The sequence below is a fragment of the Staurois parvus genome, unplaced genomic scaffold, assembly GCF_062004578.1.
Source record: "Staurois parvus isolate SC_StPar_1 unplaced genomic scaffold, SC_StPar_1.0 ptg000149l, whole genome shotgun sequence".
Lineage (NCBI taxonomy): Eukaryota > Metazoa > Chordata > Amphibia > Anura > Ranidae > Staurois > Staurois parvus.
The window spans coordinates 5,203,654-5,224,869 of record NW_028317945.1 but is presented as its reverse complement, the minus strand read 5'-3'; the positions used below and the strand labels follow the sequence as shown (position 1 = coordinate 5,224,869).

The 21,216-nt window shown below is 46.3% G+C and overlaps 2 protein-coding genes across 2 annotated transcripts in view; one reads left to right on the top strand and one right to left on the bottom strand.

The window, feature by feature from the left end:
* LOC149464669 (uncharacterized) overlaps window positions 1-17,368 on the bottom strand; it is a 145,630-nt gene extending 128,262 nt beyond the window's left edge. The window contains exon 1 of the mRNA XM_089674296.1: window positions 16,631-17,368. Coding sequence (XP_089530422.1) covers window positions 16,631-17,368 — 738 coding nt within the window. The remainder of the gene's footprint in view (window positions 1-16,630) is intronic.
* A 3,004-nt stretch (window positions 17,369-20,372) lies between these two features.
* The window catches only part of KCNJ4 (potassium inwardly rectifying channel subfamily J member 4), a 339,135-nt gene continuing 338,291 nt past the window's right edge, over window positions 20,373-21,216 (top strand). The window contains exon 1 of the mRNA XM_089674269.1: window positions 20,373-20,924. The gene's annotated coding sequence lies outside the window, so the exon portion shown is untranslated. The remainder of the gene's footprint in view (window positions 20,925-21,216) is intronic.

Below are 21,216 nucleotides of genomic sequence, written 5' to 3'. Positions count from 1 at the left end.
GGTATACACATATATGTGAACCATATTAGCAACCTAGGACCGGTCTTAGCTGGCCAGCTACACCGCCCGCTCCTTAACAACCAGTACATACCCTGTGCCTTGACCACTACTTAATTACCGCATGGATTTAATTATTTATTTCCTTCTGTGAATTGACTGTAAGATCTTTTTATGTAGTATTTACTGCAAATAGAAAAAATGCTTGGTAGCATTTCAGGAACTTAATATGTACAGTCTGGATGAAAAAAGGGAAATGGAAGGCATTGTTAAAATCTATAAATACACCAAAGGGCTGAATAAGGTTCAGGAGGGCAGTATTTTCAATATGAAACCAAAATCAAGAACACGGGGACATGACCACAAACCAACTGGAGGAAAGTTCAAAACTAAATCATAGAAAGTATAATTTTACTGAAAGGGTAGTTAATGCTTGGAATAAACTTCCAGCAAAGGTAGTGAACCAAGCAACAGTAAATGGCTTCAAACATGCTTAGGACAAACAGATCTATACTTAGACAAAAAAGGTAATTAGATTAAAAATAAATAAATACAAAAAAAAAAAAAATACAAAACAAACAAACGAAAAAAACTGGGCAGACTCAATGGGCAACTTTTTCTGCCATCACTTTTCTATGCATACAAAATGTATTTGTAAATGTAATAAATTCATTCAAATGATAAAATAAATGTAAAAATTAGTAAATACACTTGGAAAAAAAACCCTAAAATAATACTGATCACAAATACCTTGCTTAAAGTGGTTGTAATACCCACTGAAGTGATTGACCTCAGGTGATACACAGAGATGAAGCAAATCCTGCAACATAAGATGTACCTACTTATCTGCAGACTTCTCTACATCCGATGGGGAGCTGAAATTACATTCTACATAGCTCAGTGAGGGGAGCTCTGAGAGCTGACTGGAGGGAAGGGACACACCCACCTCTATGCAGCACACAGGGACAAAGCTGAGGCTGTAAATCAGCTGGACCTACCTCCTCTGTCACCTTTTCATATTTCATGTCTGAGGTTTACTACCACTTCAATGTACAATTATAGTTTTCATTTAAAGAGAGCTCAGAGCAAAACACATTTTTAAAATTAAATTCATACACTGAAATGTTATTTTCCTGTTATTTTAGTTTTTTTGTATACATGGTTATAAAAGCAGCAATTGAATAATTTAAAGTCAGGTTCCTGTAATATAAATTAGAGGGGTTGATTTACTAAAGACAAAAAGACTGTGCACTCTGCAAGTGCAGTTGCTCCAGATTTTGTAAGGCTGCATTCACTCATTTTAAATTGTGGGCAGAATTGCCTGAACACAATTACGTGACAATCGTGGCAAACCACATCGCTCAAAGCTTATCGACCAAAAAGCAGGAGCAGGTGCTTCTTTGGGTGACAAGTTGCTTGAAACATGGTTTGCCACAATTGCCAAACAATTCTTTCACTCAACAATCACAGCAAAACCAAACCACGCTTGAGGAACCATTAAAAATGAGTGGCACCTAAACACACGTCTTGCGTTTTGCCACAATTGCAGTGCAATTTGGAATAGTGGGCAGAATGTAGCCTAAATGAGGGGGACGCTTTGCTAACTTCCAATATTCAGTTATGTTCAAGAAAAAATGCAGCTTTTTTTATTTCCTTGCATGTGGTTGGGTATTCGTTGCAAAGTTAAGTGTTGCCTTGGAGCAACTGCACTTGCAGAGTCTGTTTGCCTTTAGTAAATGAACTCTGAAGTCTCTCTCATAGAATATACTTTTTTAGATGGTTCTTGATAAAAAAAAACAGTTGCATATAAACACAATGTCTATCTTCTAATCAACAAAATGCATTAACGTTTGCTGTCAGCTGCTTATGTTTAAATGCAGCTACTGCTGCAATTTCTAATAATAGCTTAGTGGTAATTTTATTCTGAATGTAGTTTGTCTACATACCAAGAAAGTAAAGATGATATTTTAAAATACATTTTCAGCAGAAAGCAGTTTGTTAGAATTCACACCAAAGAGAATAGAAAGCCTGGTGTGCAAAAAAAAAAAATATGGTCCGCAAAACATAATCTTTCTACAAGATATATAAAGATATTTTTCTGAATGGAATTTGTAGCTTATTAACCATTTGTATACTCTGACATTTTTTACTCTAATTAAAGCTATGCTCTCACATCTGAAAATACTAATTGCCCTTGAGCTCTATGTGGATGATCTATGGTTTTTCTCTAATTAAGCCTTGTTCACATTTTTCAAGACTTGTCTAGAGCTGAGCTGCCTGTTGATTTTACCATTAAGTTTTCTCAAACTCCCATCTTGTTTTCTATACATAGCTCAGTTCTTTCCATACCACATTTTTTCCAGGCAAAGTAAGCATGTTTGAGTTAATGCAAAGAAGGCGCCTCATACAACATGCTTTGTGGGTTGAATAAGGTTTACCCTGTGAAAGAAAAAAATACATACGCTTATCTATTCTGAAGTCGGTCTGGTTTGGTCACTTGCGAGTCATCTCTCCAGCAGCGGCTTCAGTGGAGGAGCGAGAATGCTGACACTGGTTGCAAATGCCTGTGCGGTGACGTCACTAGGGTTGCTGCCTCATCCCTTTAAACCCAAACACATATTAATTACACAGGTTTTGTGGCTGATTAAGGTGGTAATTAAACTCACTTAGTGCCTTATCTGAATTAAATTAGCCTCAGAACCTGTGTAATTAATATGTGTTCAAGTTTAAAGGGATGAGGGGGCAACCCTAGAAGTCACCCTTGGGTTTACCATGGGCATCCATTGTCGGCTGCCCCTCCTCTACACTGAAGCCAGCAATGGGACCTGATCATGTGACCAAATTAGAGTGGCTTCAGAATAGGTAATTATAAGTCTCTTTTTTTTCACATAGAATAGACTTAATATGGGAGCGGGAGTAGATTTAGCCTTAGTTGGTTTTTGACTGAATTTCCACTTTAAATTAGAATGATTGTCTTGATATATAAGCTTGGTCTAATACTCCTTTTGATAATCTCATAATTTGAGGACCCCTGCTGGTTATACAAGAGAGACATTCCCAAACAAATGCACTGCCTCTCACATACCCAAAGAGGTATGTAAAAAAAATAGCAGTACTAAGGAGTTTTTAACAGCCATGAATCTAATTTAAATCTGCCTTGGAAGTTTAGCCCTTTCACTGCCAGAGCTATTTTCGCATTTTTTTTTTGTTTTGGTTTTTTTTTTTGCACACAGTTCATTTTAGGTCTAAGGATTACATAAAACCCTAAGAAGATTGTATATGTTCTGAAAACATACACCCTAGAGCAGGGCTTAAAATTTCAAGTCCTGAGCTACTAGCCAGGCCATAAGAGTTACTCGCCACCAACAAACACACACAAACAGAGACACCTGTACACACACACAGACATGTACACACACAGAGGTCTGACGTTGTTTGGGTCAGTGGGGTCCAGGGAGGGCTTTTTGAGTATGGGGGTGATGTCCGCATGCTTTAGGGGGGAGGGGAATACGCCGGTAGAGAGGGAGAGATTGAAGATGTGGGTGAGGGAGCAGATGAGGGGAGAGGGGGGTGACCGGAGGAGTTGAGAGGGGATAGGGTGCAGGGGGCAGGTAGTGAGGCGGGCTTCTGAGAAGACCCTGGTGACTTCCTCAGTGGTAGCGGGGCTGAAGGAGTGCAGAGCTGGGGGGGTTACGGTAAGCGGGGTCTTGGGTGTTGTGGGGAGCAGTGCGGTTGCGAGGTCAGAGGAGGGAAAAGATGAGGGGGAGATGGGGGGGGAGGCTATGTGGGAGGTAGATTGCGAGTTGACTATGTCCTTACGGATTGCATCAATCTTGTTGTGGAAATGAGTGGCAATCTCACGGGCGGTGAGTGAGGTACTGAGTGGAGGGGGGGGGGGAGAGTAGGGAGTTGAAGGTGGAGAAGAGTCGGCGAGGGTAGGAGGAGAGGGTGTTGATCAGGTTTACGAAGTAAGCCTGCTTGGCGGCATGGAGGGAGGAGGTGTAAGTGAGGAAGGCAGATTTGTAGAGGGAGAATGCACGAGGGGACCTGGTTTTGCGCCATAGTCTCTCTAGCGTGCGACTGCGGCGTTTGAGGCATTTAGTGTGGTTGTTCTGCCATGGTTGGAGCGGTCTAGGTTTGATGTAGCGTGTGGTTAGGGGTGCCAGAGAGTCTAGGGTAGCTGAAAGTGAGTCGTTGTGCGTGGTGGTGGCTAGGTCAGGACATGACAGTGGAAGGATGCTGTCGTGTAGGCGGTCGGCAGCCGAGTGGAGGGGGGCCGGGTTCAGGTTGCGGAGGTTGCAGCTGGTGATGGTTTGGCACTCTGGGGGGGGGAGTTAGGGGAAGGGGAGATGGAGAACGTGAGGAGGTGGTGGTCGGAGAGAGGGAAGGGGGTGTTAGTGGGTTGAGGGTACAGAGGTGGGAGAAGACGAGGTCCAGGGTGTTCCCATTGATGTGGGTGGAGGATTGAGTGTGCTGTGTGAGCACGAAGGAGGAGGTTAGGTGGAGGAGTTGGGAAGTAGCCGGGCTGTTGTCGTTGATGGGGATATTGAAGTCCCCAAGGATGATGGTCGGTAGCTCAGAGAGGAAGAAGGGAAGCCAGACGGCGAAGTCATCCAGGAAGCGGGGTATGGATCCGGGAGGCCTGTAGATCACTGCGATCCTTAGGGGGGTGGGGGTGAAGAGCCGGATGCACTGAGCCTCGAAGGAGGAGAATGTTAGGGAGAGGGGGTTAGGGAGGACCTGGAAGGTGCTCAGTGGTGATAGGAGCAGGCTGACACCACCACCTTTGTGACCGCTCAGTCTTGGTGAATGGGACCAGACGAGACCTCCATAGGAGAGTGCCGCAGGGGAGGTGGAGTCAGTGGCCTGTACCCAGGTTTTGGTGATGGCTAGGAGGTTGAGAGAGTGGGAGATAAAGAGGTCATGGATGGCGGTAAGCTTGTTGCAGACCGAGCAGGCGTTCAGCAGTGCAACCGAGAGAGGGGGGATGGATGCGGGGAGGTAGGGGCACAGGTATAAGGTTGAGGGGGTTACGGCGGCTAGCGGGAGCAGGGGGGTCCCTAGAGGAGGTGAGGGGCCAGGGTTCGGGGAGATGTCCCCAGCGGATAGGAGAAGGAGAAGGGTGAGGAAGGTGGCATGGTGATGGGAAGTGCAGGAGCATGTGGGTCTGATAGTGGTGGCACGTGGGTCGACGGGGGAGTGGAGTAGCAGGAGGAGGTGGTGAGTGCCGTAGTGGAGAGAGGGGAGAAGTGAAGGGGCAGTGTAGAGCTGTTTTGGGGGGTAGGCGGGTAGAGGGAGGGGATTTTTGGGATGGTGGAGAGGAAAATGAGGAGGAGTGCAGGTGGCATGCTGGGGTGAGGGGAGTGATGGTCGGGTCAGGGGAGGTGAAGGGATACAGGTCAGGGCAAGGTGATGTGGGGAATCTGTATCACCGTGGAGGAGTCCATTTGAGTCCTTCTGTAGGGGGAGAGTGAGGGTGGAGGGCAGCAGCTGGCTGGCTGCAGTCTGTGGGTGCAGTATGCTGGCGTCCGTGGGTGCTGCGGCACGTCTTCGGTGGGTCCAGTGGTTCGGCGAGCGGAGGGGTCGTAGGGTGTGATTACTGGGGGTGTTGGTAGGCACGGCGACTGGTGATGCTGGAGGCTCGGTGACTGGAGAAATTGAGGCCAGGCGTCAGGTGCTGAGGGCTCGGCGTCGGGAGGCGCTGAAGGTGCTAAAGGGCGCAGCGTCAGGAGGTGTTGAAGGGTCGTCGTCAGGGTCGAGCGGGGCGTCGCGGTAGCGATCGTCGGCCCTACGTGGGTTGCGCTCCTCCGTGATCTGTTGCGGCCGGTAGGAAAGACCGTGGCTTCAGGGGTCGTGGTGGGCCACGAGTCGCTGGGGCTTCGCCAGAGGGAATAGCGTGCCGGAAGGCAGGGTGGTGGGCTAGCGGTCCCTGGTGGGGTGGTTGGCTGGTAGTCCCAGGTGGGGTGGTGGGCAGGCGATCCCTGGTGGGATGGTCGCCATGCTATCCCTGGTGGGGTAGTAGCGATCCCTGGAGGGATAGTGGCTTAGGGTCCCTGGTGATTTGGGGTTTCCGGTGGATGGTGGGATCCCTGAGTGTGTCCCTGGTGGCTGGCGGTGTGATGGTGGTTGGGCTCCCTGGTGGGTAGTGGGTGCCTTAGGTGGAGTACCTGGTGTCCTGGAGCGTCGGGGTGGAGGTGGATCACTCCTAGGTATTAGCAGGACCGGTGGTGGTGGTGGTAGCTTCCCCGGAGGAGCGGAGGCGTCCCGCCGCGGCTGCAATTCCCGCCGAGATATCGGCCACGGCCGGCAGGAAACACCGCGACTTCGGGTGCCGTGGTAGGTCTCAAGCCGTTTCGGACTGCCGGAGCTCCGCTGGAGGGACGGAGTGTCTGTGGTCCCTTCAGGGTGTTGGTGGGGACCTCGGCAGCAGGCTCAGGGGTCCGGATGGCAGCGGATGGGGCGCGGGAGCGCCGGAGCAAGTGAACAAGTGGCTGCTCCGGGCGAGCTGGTACCCGGTGGTCGGGGATGGACCCAGGGCCGGTGAGGGGGGCCCTGGGGAGTCTGGATGATCGGCGGGGACCGGGGAATGGAGCGGCAGCAGCCCGGGCTGATGCCCAGCGATCCGGGTTGGCCGCGCCAAAAATCGAGGCCACGGCTTCGGGTGCCGGGTAGGCCGATCGCTGTGTAAAGAGGTAGATTGCTTTTTAGAGTTCGGAAACGAAGAGTTGGAACTCTGCACTGCTGTCCCATCGGCGTGCCCAGTCTCGACTTTAAAACGGGGAAGAAGGTATACCCCTTCACAGAGGATAGACAGCAGGATCTTTTTGCCCGGAGTATCAGTTTTACAGTCAATCAGCCCTTTTATCCTTGATCCATAGAAAAGTAGACAGACAAATATATAGATAGATAGATCCCCACTGGGCATCCGCTTTTACCACAGAGTAAACTCAGACCAAATAATGTGTCAGAGAAGTAATCCACTCTGGGCAGAGCAAAACACATGTAAAAAACACACAATACTGACAAGAACATTAGACGACACACGCTCAACATGTTTTTGGCTCACATATTTTTAATTGCTTATTCACAATCAAAGTAAAAAACTTAAGACCGACAAACACTAACTGTGTACTCTAAACAGTATATGTTACTCCTTGCCCCTTCTCTGCATTGTCTATGCTGTGCATTAAACTACTCTCTTTTCTTTCTATAGTCTATGTTACACTGTACATGATACTTGTGACCCATTCTCTGTATAGTGTATGTTTTACGTTGTACTCCTGACCTTTTTTCTGTATAGTCTTTATTGTAGATTAAAAAGCTATGCTTCACATTACACTTCTGACCTCTTCTCATCAAATTCTGATTCTTTGATATGAAGGGCTTATGGAGCTTCAATACTGTTTGCAAGTAAATCTCTTAGCGGCTGATCCCTCTTGGCCGATCCCTCTCAAAGGTTGATTGCTGTGTAAAGAGGTAGATTGCTTCTTAGAGTTTGGAAACGAAGAGTTTGAACTCTGCACTGCTGTCCCGTCGGCGTGCCCCTTTACGGAGGATAGACAGCAGGACATTTTTGCCCAGAGTATCAGCTTTACAGCCAATCAGCCCTTTTATCCTTGATCCATAGAAAAATAGACAGACAAATATATAGATAGATAGATCCCCACCAGGCATCCGCTTTTACCACAGAGTAAACTCAGAACAATAATGTGCCAGAGAAGTAATCCACTCTGGTCAGAGCACAACACATGTAAAAAACACAATACTGACAAGAAATTAGGCGACACACACTCAACATGTTCTTGGCCCACATATTTTTCATTGCTTATTCACAATCAACGTAAAAAACTTAAGACCGACAAACACTAACTGTGTACTCTAAACAGGATATGTTACTCCTTGCCTCTTCTCTGCATTGTCTGTGTTGTGCATTAAACTTCTCTCTTTTCTTTCTATAGTCTATGTTGCACTGCACATGATATTTTTGACCCATTCTCTGTATAGTGTATGTTGTACGTTGTACTCCTGACCTTTTTTTCTGTATAGTCTTTATTGTAGATAAAAAAGCTGTGTTTCACATTACACTTCTGACCTCTTCTCAACAAGTTCTGATTCTTTGATATGAAGGGCTTATGGAGCTTCTATACTGTTCGCAAGTACGTCTCTTAGAGGCTGATCCCTCTTTGCTGATCCCTCTCCTGTCAGGGCAACCACCACCCACAGACCGGAGTCCCTCAGGGCGCGGAGTCTAAGTCCCAGGCTGCCCTTCACCAGGGCCCCTGATGGTGGGGATGGACTTGACGCAGCCAGGAACCAGGTCACGGCCCCCGAGACACCCCAGCTGCGGTAATGGCTGCCGCCAATGGTGTGTAGCTGGTAAGAAACAGATCAGACAATACCGTAGTCGGGCAGGCCGGGTCGACAACAATGGGACAAGCGGTACAGAACAGTAGACAAGAATCACAGGTCACAGGCCGGGTTCAGCAACGGGAGGTCAGATCAAAGAAAAAAACAGAGAATGGTCTAGTCACAAGCCGAGTCAGATTTCAGGAGAGTCACGAGAGTATAAACAGAGCTGTTGCAACACTAACACACAAGACACGAATGCAAAGGGCATGTGCGGACAACAGACTTATATGTAATCAACCACACCCCTCTGGGGGATGGACCTCAGAGGCCTGAAGGCATAAAAGACTCCCACCATGCTCTTTGCAGAAACCCAAGATGGATGCCAGCACATGAAGCAGCACAACCTCTGGAAAAAGGTAGGACCTTGACATCTCCTAAGTCGATCGCTGTGTAAAGAGGTAGATCGCTTCTTAGAGTTCAGAAACGAAGAGCTGGAACTCTGCACTGCTGTCCCGTCAGCATGCCCAGTCTCGACTGTAAAACGGGGAAGAAGGTATACCCCTTTACGGAGGATAGACAGCAGGACCATTTTGTCCGGAGTATTAGCTTTACAGCCAATCAGCCCTTTTATCCTTGATCCATAGAAAAATAGACAGACAAATATATAGATAGATAGTTCCCAACCAGGCATCCGCTTTTACCGCAGAGTAAACTCAGACCAAATAATATGCCGGAGAAGTAATACACTCTGGCCAGAGCACAACACATGTAAAAAACACAATACTGATAAGAAAATTAGGCGACACATGTTCAACATGTTCTTGGCTCACATATTTTTCATTGCTTATTCACAATCAAAGTAAAAAACTTAAGACCGACAAACACTGTGTACTCTAAACAGTATATGTTACTCCTTGCCCCTTCTCTGCATTGTCTATGCTGTGCATTAAACTTCTCTCTTTTCTTTCTATAGTCTATGTTACACTGTACATGATACTTTTGCCCCATTCTCTGTAAAGTGTATGTTGTACGTTGTACTCCTGACCTTTTTTCCGTATAGTCTTCATTGTACATTAAAAAGCAATGTTTCACATTACACTTCTGACCTCTTCTCAACAAGTTCTGATTCTTTGATATGAAGGGCTTATGGAGCTTCTATACTGTTCGCAAGTACGTCTCTTAGCGGCTGATCCCTCTCCTAGGCTGATCGCTGTGTAAAGAGGTAGATCACTTCTTAGAGTTCAGAAATGAAGAGTTGGAACTCTGCACTGCTGTCCCGTCGGTGTGCCCAGTCTCGACTGTAAAACGGGGAAGAAGGTATACCCCTTTATGGAGGATAGACAGCAGGACCTTTTTGCCCGGAGTGTCAGCTTGACAGCCAATCAGCCCTTGTATCCTTTATCCATAGAAAAATAGACAGACAAATATATAGATAGATAGATCCCCCCCCGGGCATCCGCTTTTACCACAGAGTAAACTCAGAACAATAATGTGCCGGAGAAGTAATACACTCTAGCCAGAGCACAACACATGTAAAAAACACAATACTGATAAGAAAATTAGGCGACACATGTTCAACATGTTCTTGGCTCACATATTTTTCATTGCTTATTCACAATCAAAGTAAAAAACTTAAGACCGACAAACACTGTGTACTCTAAACAGTATATGTTACTCCTGGCCCCTTCTCTGCATTGTCTATGCTGTGCATTAAACTTCTCTCTTTTCTTTCTATAGTCTATGTTACACTGTACATTATATTTTTGACCCATTCTCTGTATAGTGTATGTTGTACGTTGTACTCCTGACCTTTTTTCTGTATAGTCCTTATTGTACATTAAAAAGCTATGCTTCACATTACACTTCTGACCTCTTCTCAAAAAATTCTGATTCTTTGATATGAAGGGCTTATGGAGCTTCTATACTGTTCGCAAGTACGTCTCTTAGCGGCTGATCCCTCTTGGCTGATCCCTCTCCTAGGTCGATCGCTGTGTAAAGAGGTAGATTGCTTCTTAGAGTCCGGAAACGAAGAGTTGGAACTCTGCACTGCTCTGCCATCGGTGTGCCCAGTCTCAACTGTAAAATGGGGAAGAAGGTATACCCTTTTACGGGGGATAGACAGCAGGACCTTTTTGCCCGGAGTATCAGCATTACAGCCAATCAGCTCTATATATCCTTGATCCATAGAAAAATAGACAGACAAATAAATAGATAGATAGATCCCAACCAGGCATCCGCTTTTACCACAGAGTAAACTCAGACCAAATAATGTGCCAGAGAAGTATTCCACTTTAGGCAAAGCACAACACATGTAAAAAAAAAACACAATACTGACAAGAACATTAGACAACACACGCTCAACATGTTTTTGGCTTATATATTTTTAATTGCTTATTCACAATCAAAGTAAAAAACGCAAGACCAACAAACACTAACTGTGTACTCTAAACAGTATATGTTACTCCTTGCCCCTTCTCTGCATTGTCTATGCTGTGCATTAAACGACTCTCTTTTCTTTCTATAGTCTATGTTACACTGTACATGATACTTTTGATCCATTCTCTGTATAGTGTATGTTGTACGTTGTACTCCTGACCTTTTTTCTGTATAGTCTTTATCGTACATTAAACAGCTATGCTTCGCTTCACATTACACTTCTGACCTCTTCTCAAAAAATTCTGATTCTTTGATATGAAGGGCTTATGGAGCTTCTATACTGTTCGCAAGTACGTCTCTTAGCGGCTGATCCCTCTTGGCTGATCCCTCTCCTAGGTCGATCGCTGTGTAAAGAGGTAGATTGCTTCTTAGAGTTCGGAAACAAAGAGTTGGAACTCTGCACTGCTCTCCCATCGGTGTGCCCAGTCTCAACTGTAAAATGGGGAAGAAGGTATACCCTTTTACGGAGGATAGACAGCAGGACCTTTTTGCCCGGAGTATCAGCATTACAGCCAATCAGCTCTATATATCCTTGATCCATAAAAAAATAGAAAGACAAATATATAAATAGATAGATCCCAACCAGGCATCCACTTTTACCACAGAGTAAACTCAGACCAAATAATGTGCCAGAGAAGTAATCCACTCTGGCCAGAGCACAACACATGTAAAAAACACACAATACTGAAAAGAAAATTAGACGACACACGCTCAACATGTTTTTGGCTCACATATTTTTCATTGCTTATTCACTATCAAAGTAAAAAACTTAAGACCGACAAACACTAACTGTGTACTCTAAACAGTATATGTTACTCCTGGGCCCTTCTCTGCATTGTCTATTCAGTGCATTAAACTCTTCTCTTTTCTTTCTATAGTCTATGTTACACTGTACATTATACTTTTGACCCATTCTCTGTATAGTGTATGTTGTACGTAGGAGAGGGAGAGGAAAAAAGGTCCTTCTGTCTATCCTCCGTAAAGGGGTATACCTTCTTCCCTGTTTTACAGTCGAGACTGGGCACGCCGATGGGACAGCAGTGCAGAGTTCCAACTCTTCGTTTCCGAACTCTAAGAAGCGATCTACCTTTTTACACAGCAATCGACCTAGGAGAGGGATCAGCCATTAAGAGACGTACTTGCGGATAGTATAGAAGCTCCATAAGTCCTTCATATCAAAGAATCAGAATTTGTTGAGAACAGGTCAGAAATGTAATGTGAAACATAGCTTTTTTATGTACAGTAAAGACTATACAGAAAAAACTTTTTCCTGTATAGACTTTACTGTACATAAAAAGCTATGTTTCACATTACATTTCTGACCTGTTCTCAACAAATTCTGTTTCTTTGATATGAAGGGCTTATGGAGATTCTATACTATTCACAAGTACGTCTCTTAATGGCTGATCCCTCTCCTAGGTCGATCGCTGTGTAAAAAGGTAGATCGCTTCTTAGAGTTCGGAAACGAAGAGTTGGAACTCTGCACTGCTGTCCCGTCGGCGTGCCCAGTCTCGACTGTAAAATGGGGAAGAAGGTATACCCCTTTACGGAGGATAGACAGAAGGACCTTTTTTCCCAGAGTATAAGCTTTACAGCCAATCAGATCTTTTATCCTTGATCCATAAAAAATAGACAGGAAAATATATAGATAGATAGATAGATCCCAACCGGGCATCCACTTTTACCACAGAGTAAACTCAGACCAAATAATGTGCCAGAGAAGTAATCTACTCTGGCCAGAGCAAAACACATGTAAAAAACACACAATACTGACTAGAAAATTAGGCGACACACGCTCAACATGTTCTTGGCTTACGTATTTTTCATTGCTTATTCACAATCAAAGTAAAAAACTTAAGACCGACAAACACTGTGTATTCTAAACAGTATATGTTACTCCTGGCCCCTTCTCTGCATTGTCTATGCTGTGCATTAAACTTCTCTCTTTTCTTTCTATAGTCTATGTTACACTGTACATGATACTTTTGACCCATTCTCTGTATAGTGTATGTTGTACGTTGTACTCCTGACATTTTTTCTGTATAGTCTTTATTGTACATTAAAAAGCTATGATTCACATTACACTTCTGACCTCTTCTCAAAAAATTCTGATTCTTTGATATGAAGGGCTTATGGAGCTTCTATACTGTTTGCAAGTACGTCTCTTAGAGGCTGATCCCTTTTGGCTGATCCCTCTCCTAGATCGATCGCTGTGTCAAGAGGTAGATTTCTTCTTAGAGTTCAGAAACGAAGAGTTGCAACTCTACACTGCTGTCCCGTCGGCGTGCCCAGTCTCGACTGTAAAATGGGGAAGAAGGTATACCCCTTTATGGAGGATAAACAGCAGGACCATTTTGTCTGGAGTATCAGCTTTACAGCCAATCAGCCCTTTTATCCTTGATCCATAGAAAAATAGGCAGACAAATATATAGATAGATCGCAACTGGGCATCCGCTTTTACCACAGAGTAAACTCAAACCAAATAATGTGCCAGAGAAGTAATTCACTCTGGCCAGTTGAATACGAATGCCAGTTTTACCCCATTAACTATTAATAATAAATAATATTAATAAATAATAAAAGTTTTCTAACAAAATTCTGTTGGTGTAAAGAAAACCTAAAGCCCATCTCCAGGGAATTGAAAAAGACCTCCTTGTGCCCCCCCCCCCACTGCAAGGGTTAATTCATTTTGTCTAGGAGATTGCTGAATGGCGGTGTGACATTTGCAAACAAAATTCTACTACTATATGACCAGCTTTAGTTAAACAAGGTGGATAGAGGAATCCCCCCACTGGGACACTATATTCTTGTTAGGAATTCTGTATATAGCCCTACAGAACAGACAATGCACAGTCCACATGTGTTTATCTGCTGCTTCTCCACAAACAGGAAACAGGAACTTTATTCAGGAAGAAGACATAGAGTATAGTCATAGATGCAGAAACAAACTTATAAACACTGACATCTACTGGTTGAAGAATATACAGTGCCTTGAAAACTTATTCATACCCCTTGAAATTTTCCACATTTTGTCATGTTACAACCAAAAACGTAAATTTATTGTTTCATGTGATAGACCAACACAAAGTGGCATATAATTGTGAAGTGGAAGGAAAATGACAAATGGTTTTCAAAATTTTGAACAAATAAAAATCTGAAATGTGTGGCATGCATTTGTATTCAGCCCCCTTTATTTTTATACCCCTAACTAAAATCTAGTGGAACCAATTGCCTTCAGAAGTCACCTAATTAGTAAATAGAATCCACTTGTGTGTAATTTAACCTAAGTATAAATACAGTTGTTCTGTGAAGCCCTCAGAGGTTTGTTTGAGAACATTAGTGAACAAACAGCATCATGAAGGCCAAGGAACACACCAGACAGGTCAGAGATAAAGTTGTGGAGAAGTTTAAAGTAGGGTTAGGTTACCAAAAATATTGCAAGCATTGAACATGAGCACTGTTCAATCCATCATCCAAAAATGGAAAGAGCATGGCACAACTGCAAACCTACCAATACATGGCCATCTACTTAAACTGACAGGTTGGGCAAGGAGAACATTAATCAGAGAAGGGGCCAAGATAACTCTGGAGGAGCTGCAGTGATCCACAGCTCAGGTGGGAGAATCTGTGCACAGTACAACTATTAGTCGTGCTGTCAGGAATGGAGATTTTTTTATTGTATTGTTAGCATACAAAGCCAGCAACACTAATTTCATACAAAATTACAAAAAGTATAAATAAATAAATATTTACAAACATAAGCATAATACTGAGCCAAAAAGTCCCAAAGTCCCTGGGAAGAGTAAACATACATAACCCGCCTTTATGGCTCATAATGTAATGAAAAGTCTAATACCTGAAAGGGAAACTCATGATCAGTGCATATGCAAACATACATAGGCCTTTATGGCAAAGGGAACAGCAGCCGCCATTTCAGACACTCAACAAAAAAATAGGACAATACCCACATAGGACCTATCCTGGCCCCCTCATGAGCAGAAAATGTGTACAATTTCCATATAAACTACTACTTGTGGCCTTTAAGGCCTAAACAAAGCCTACACAAAACATGCAAATACCTACTCACTTAAACATAATACAAAACCGTCTGAAGAAGACTAAGAAATGGAGCGGAGTATCTGCAGCCTTTCAAAAAGGGAAATTCACCTCACAAAATCTAGGGGGGGTGAAGGAGAAGGAAATTAGGGACAGATCCCACCACCCGAGATCAGCAGGCAGCGGCCACAGGCCTGATGTTCCTCCACGGATGGATATCCGCTAAGCCGGCCAACCTGGTCTCTTGCAAAAAGAAAATATCAGCATCCATACCACTGATCAAAAATAAAGCTGTTTCTCTAGCACTTACAGATCTTAGGCTGGAAACATTAATGGTTGCCACCTTTAACGGGGCGGGAGCTGCCATTAATGTAATTGGCATTTCTTAACCTTCTTCTTCCTGGACTTAGCAGGGTCTCCCGGCCTTTTTAGGGACCCTCCTACCTCCTCATCCTCCATCAGGGAGGCTGGGTCACTAGAGATCCCATTCTCCTCCCCCGACAGAGACCCAAACTTGTTAGCCAGGGTCAGATCCTCCACCTCCAGAGAGGGTACCGACCCAGCAGAAGAGAGGACAGTTTTAGTTTTACCTACCACCGTCCACCCATCCCCTGCCGGAGCCCCATCCTGCCCACCCTGAGCAGGACCTTGGGCAACCTGGGGACACTCCTTAGGGGTCTTACCCCACCTGAGGGGAAGGAGAACCGGGGGAGCCAGCGCAGAAGGCCCTAACTTGGCCTGACCTGACCTAGGCCCCACCTCCCCTGCCCCCCTGGCAGCCTCCACCAACTTTCTCCCTTTCCCCGGAGGGGGAGCAGACACAGCAGGGGAACTTATAGGAGAAGGGACTACAGGGGACTGGACCAGGACAGACTCACCAGGGGCAACTACCACTGAAGGGGCCTCAGAGACTTCCCCTCCCCCTTCCAGCTCCGCCACCGGAGCTGAAACAGCCCTCCTCTCTGCCTCCAACTCAGCCTCCTCAGTGTCAATCCGATCCAACTCCGCCTCAAGCGCACCTTCTGGCAGGTTGTGGAGAGCCTCGGGACACTGGTTGTACGAGTGGCAAAGGGTGCCACACAGGTTACACCTTATCTTATTACAGTCCCTGGCCAAGTGCCCAATCTCTTGGCACAGGGAGCAGTGCATTACCGGGCACGTGGCCACAAAATTCCCCTTGCTACCGCAGTGGTGGCACACCCGTGGCTGGCCTGCATAAAAAACAACTAGCCTATCCCTTCCAAGAAAGGCAGAGGAAGGGATGTGCTGCAACATGTTCCCTTCAACTCGCAGCCGCACCGTGGCCGTCCACCTACCCGTCCAGATCTTTCTCTCATCAAGGATCTTGTGCAGGGCCCCATAACGTCCCCATACCTCCCCAACCACACCACAATGTCCGATGCCGGCACTGACTCGTCCCGGGCCAGGATGGTAACTTTTTTTATAATATTCTGCCTGGAAACGAGTTTTGTGGCAAGACCAGCCCACCTCGGGCTCTGAGCATACCCCCCCTCATACTTTTGCCAGAATAAGTCTAGCAACTCCGGCCGCATGAATGAAACATCGTACTCCCCCGTTCCAACAGGGGCTATGAAAGCATAGATATCTACCGCTCTAAACACATCTCCAGTACCCTTTTTTTTACCTCTCTACGGCTTAATGGGGGGCCCTCCCCAGTCCATTTGAGCTGGACCACGTTCCTACATGCTGCCGAGGTGGGCAGGTTCCCCGCACGAGCCTGGAACGGCCTAGCTCGCTCCTGGCCGCCTCTCACCGCAACCGAACAACTCACCGGCAGTACTGCCGGCATACCTGCCACCGGGGCCCCAGAAACAGAAGGCTCAGGGATGGGGAGAGCCACAACAGGGAGTACAGGGCCCACCTGGGCTGACTCAGACATACCAGAACCCAAAGGACATGAAAGCATGGAGCCCACCCTGACAGGGGGGACACTCTTGGTAACTTGACCTGGGGAGACTATAACCCCAACCGGGGAACCCAGAGGGACTGACACCACACCCGGAGCACCACTGCCTTTCCGGGACGCTGAACCCGGCGGGGCCAGGACTAAAGGGGCCAGGGAAACAGCAGCACCCGCCCACAGACCCTCAGGGGGACCCTGTACCTCAGACAAGCCCACCGATACTTTACCTGATGTACCAGAGTCCTCAGGCACATTACCCGGTTGAGCAGAGTCCTTAACCACGTCCACAGGTAGCAGTTCCCCCGCCTTGATCAGCAGCCAACTCTCAACTGAGCTGGGGATGCGATGGAGCTTCACATAGGCTGCCCACTCTTTGGTAAACACCTTTGCCGGCTTCTGTGGCATGACGTCATCTCCATCATACCCTGACTCTTCCGATGAGAACCGGAAGTGACGTGCCTGTAGACCCACCTCCACTTCCTCTGAGAAACTGAGAGCTCCAGCCGGTTCCGCTGACTCCGCCTCCTCCACCAAGGTTCCCCAATCGGCAGAGCGCTGCCTGAGTAAGAGGGACTCCGAAATCCCCAAGTCCTCGGCGTCCTCCATATCAATAGCCGCCGTCTTTGGAGAAGGTGCAGCGAGCTCTGCCCCTGCCTCAGCTCCTCACCGCTCACCACCTCGGAATCCTCCATTGAGGAGACCTCTTCCACCGAACCTCTCGCCACCGCCTGACTCTTACTCCTTGCAGCTTTGAAGTGGGCCTCATTCAAAAACATTTAACGGAGCATACCGCTTCTCTTCTTTAGTGCCACCACATACTTGCTCTGAAGGGCTACACGTTTCTCCAGGGCCTCCAATTCTGGCTTTAAGGCCTGCCGTTTTGAGCTCCAGACCCGCTGGTAGGTCTGACAGAGCTTCTTGAGCTCCAAGCTCAATTTCCCAAGCTTCGCCTCCTCCTTTTCGATGGTCCTGACTCGGGCTGCCACCCAATCCCTGTAGGCTCCGTAGTCCTCCCCCTTCTTCAGGGCCGTTGCCAGGTCCTCGATAGGTGGAAATTCAAGGCCGGTACTAGGCTCCTCCAGGGGCCTCCTACTGCTGAACTCAAGCCCAGGATCCACCATCCTCCCTGGGCCTGAGCAGGGCACTTTAGCCCCAGGCTTCTTGGGCCTACCTGGGGTTTAGCAGACCACAGTCCAACACAGCCTCTCCACACAGTGTCAGGAATGGACTCCACTGGTGGTGCTGTGGCTCACTTGCTCTGTGGGCTGCAGTATCAGCTCCTACCAGAGGGTGCTTTCAGCAGCCAGGGTCTGCTGGCTGGCAGCCATCACCTGAGGCTGATTGCAGGAGGTCTATTTAAGCAGGACCAGGCCTGCAATCAGTGCCTTAGTGTTTGTTTCCCATGAGCCCCTGTATCTGGTATCCTGTGAATCTTCTGTTGCCGACCTCTGCATTGTTACTGACCCTGCTGACCGTCTCCTGTTTAACCCCTGGCTTGCCTGACCATCCTTCTGCCTGATCCTCTGTACCGCGCTGCCTGTGAGTTACTTAACCTGGCTTGTGACCCTGACCATTCTCTGCCTGCTCCTCTGGTACTTCGCTGCCCGCACGTTGCTGACCTGGCCTGCCTGACTACGCCTTATGCTACCCAGATGATCCATCCATCCCGCACGGATCTGTCTCTGTTACCAGGTCTGCCAGCCTCTGCACGTCAGGCTCCTTTCCCTGCACACCTCTGATGACGCTCTCTACCATTGCCGGATGTACTCAGGGGTCGTGACCTGGTCTCAGTCTGCTCCAAGTCCATCCCCACCATCAGGGGCCCTGGTGAATAAGCAGATTTGGACTTAGACCCTGCGCCCTGAGGAACCCCGTGCTGTGGGCTGCTAGAGACGCCTCCAGGCTGTGCTTAACAGTACCAAACGGCCTGCCTGACCATTCCACCTCTCCAGCCCTGACTACACCTGTGTTCCCACACATTTCTGGTCATACCCGGATCCCTAACACGTGCACTCCACAAATCTGGCCTTTATGGAAGAGTGGCAAGAAGAAAGGCAAGAAGAAAAAAAAGCCATAAGAAGTCCTGTTTGCAGTTTGCGAGAAGCCATGTGGGGGACACAGCAAACATGTGGAAGAAGGTGCTCTGGTCAGATGAGACCAAATATTAACTTTTTGGCCTAACAGCCAAATACTATGAGTGGTGGAAAACTAACACTGCACATCACCCTGAACACACCCTGAACACACCATCCTCACCATGAAGCATGGCGATGCCAGCATCATGTTGTGGGGATGCTTTTCTTCAGCAGGGACAGGGAAGCTGGTCAGAGTTGATGGGAATATGGATGGAGTCAAATACAGGGAAATCTTAGAAGAAAACCTGTTAGAGTCTGCAAAAGACTTGAGGTTGGGGCAGAGCTTCACCTTCCAGAAGGAAAACGACCCTAAACATACAGCCAGAGCTAGAATGGAATAGTTTGGATCAAAGCATATTCATGTGTTAGAATGGCCAGTCGAAGTCCAGACCTAAATCCAACTGAAAATCTGTGGCAAGACTTGAAAATTGCTGTTCACAGATGCTCTCCATCCAATCTGAAAGAGCTTGAGCTATTTTGCAAAGAAGAATAGGCAAAAATTTCACTCTCTAGATGTGCAAAGCTGGTAGAGACATCCACAAAAAGACTTGAAAACCATTTATCATTTTCCTTCACAATTATGTGCCACTTTGTGTTGGTCTATCACATAAAATCCAAGTAAAATACAATTATGTTTTTGGTTGTAACATTACAAAATCTGGAAAATTTCAAGGGGTATGAATACTTTTTCAAGGCACTGTATCTCTACATGAACACTGTATTCCAACAATTCTGATAGTGGCACCCAACGCTATCAGAATACACTGATTATCGGCTGCAGCTAACTGACTTTAGGTCTGTATTTACCGCTTAGTTTAGGTTCACATATGTGCAGGACATGCATGCATGTTTGCAAATGCACACCGCAGGTACCCGTGAGAAATATGGGGAAAGAAGTCCCTGACCCTCTCCTAACAGCTCACCACATGAACCCGTGTGGCATGATGTGGTTTCATGCAAGTGAATATATGCTGTTTTTTCCATGCATGGGGGTGCCATTAAGGATTCATCTGCATCCAAAGAGCAGCACTTTTTGCCTGTGGGGTAGGAATGAGTTTGATTAAGCATGCTTTTCTGACCCGCACATACAGTATATGAACTTATGTTAAAACTCTGCCTCTAAACTAAACAAGCATTTCACACTTGTCACTAGGTAGAGAGTGGTAGAGGGTTGGATTTTCTTTTCCTGGAGTTGGGCTTTTTTCTAAAAATCTATGGCTGACATTTTTCAAGTGACATCAAGTAAAACAGACATCTCTTTGAAATGCAGGTGAGTTCACTCAGCACTCCTCTATAGGTGTAGTAAATGATGATCCACCAGCCAACAGTAGACATGGCAATGGAAGTTCATGACCTTTGCAATCCAGAGCTCCACTCTCCCACCAGGCTGCAGTGTGAATACAGACTGTGATCACATGTAGAGATCATCCAGCCCAGTGCTGTCAGATTCCTCTGCAAAACCTCCAACTGCTCAAACGAACAGCTAGGAGGAGAGAAAGAGAAGGGGGAGAGATGCAGAGATGCAGCAGATGAGAGAGAGATCCAGGCTGATACCACACTGAGCTCTAGGACAGGGGCAGAGAGGGTTCAAAAAAGGTTTAAAAATTATCTGGAAAACTTTAAGGTCTTACTTAGTACTAAGTAGTGAAAAACAGGGAAAAATAGGCTGTCAGATTTAAAGGATACCTATAGAGTGATGAGATATAGAAGGGGTGGGAAATAACAGCAACAAAGTATTATGTATACAGGAGGTTGGTAGAGTGCATGGATCAGAATAGACAAGGTGGATTGCACAGGTGTCTTTACAAAGTGAAATAGATTAAACCAAACTAGAAACTTAACTGAGCTCTGAAAATGAGATGTGTAGCCCATGGAAGGAGAGAGCGATCACTGCTAGCCTATAAGAGAGGTAAAGTTACCGTACAGGGACACACAGTCACAGCCAGAGTGTCAGAAGAAGGGACTGTCTGTCTGAACTGTCACTGTGCCTGGTACCTGAGTGCAGCTCCAGCAAACTCCCAGCCAAGGTAACATTCTACCCATCACTGCATGATCTTTATTTGTTTTCATGTGATGTTCTCATAATAGAATAGAATGGATTTTTTCTAGATTACATGGAAAGTAGATATGTTTACATATGTTTTATAAAAAGTCTTAGCATGTTATTATGAATTTAATGTAAGAATGCTAGCAACTGATTATTCCTTAGATAGAAAAGTATGAGACCAAGTGATTATTACCTTTATGTGAGGATGATGTTTAGCCATGCAAATGCTTTGGCAAATATTTCTGGATAACTACTTTAAAACATACTGTATA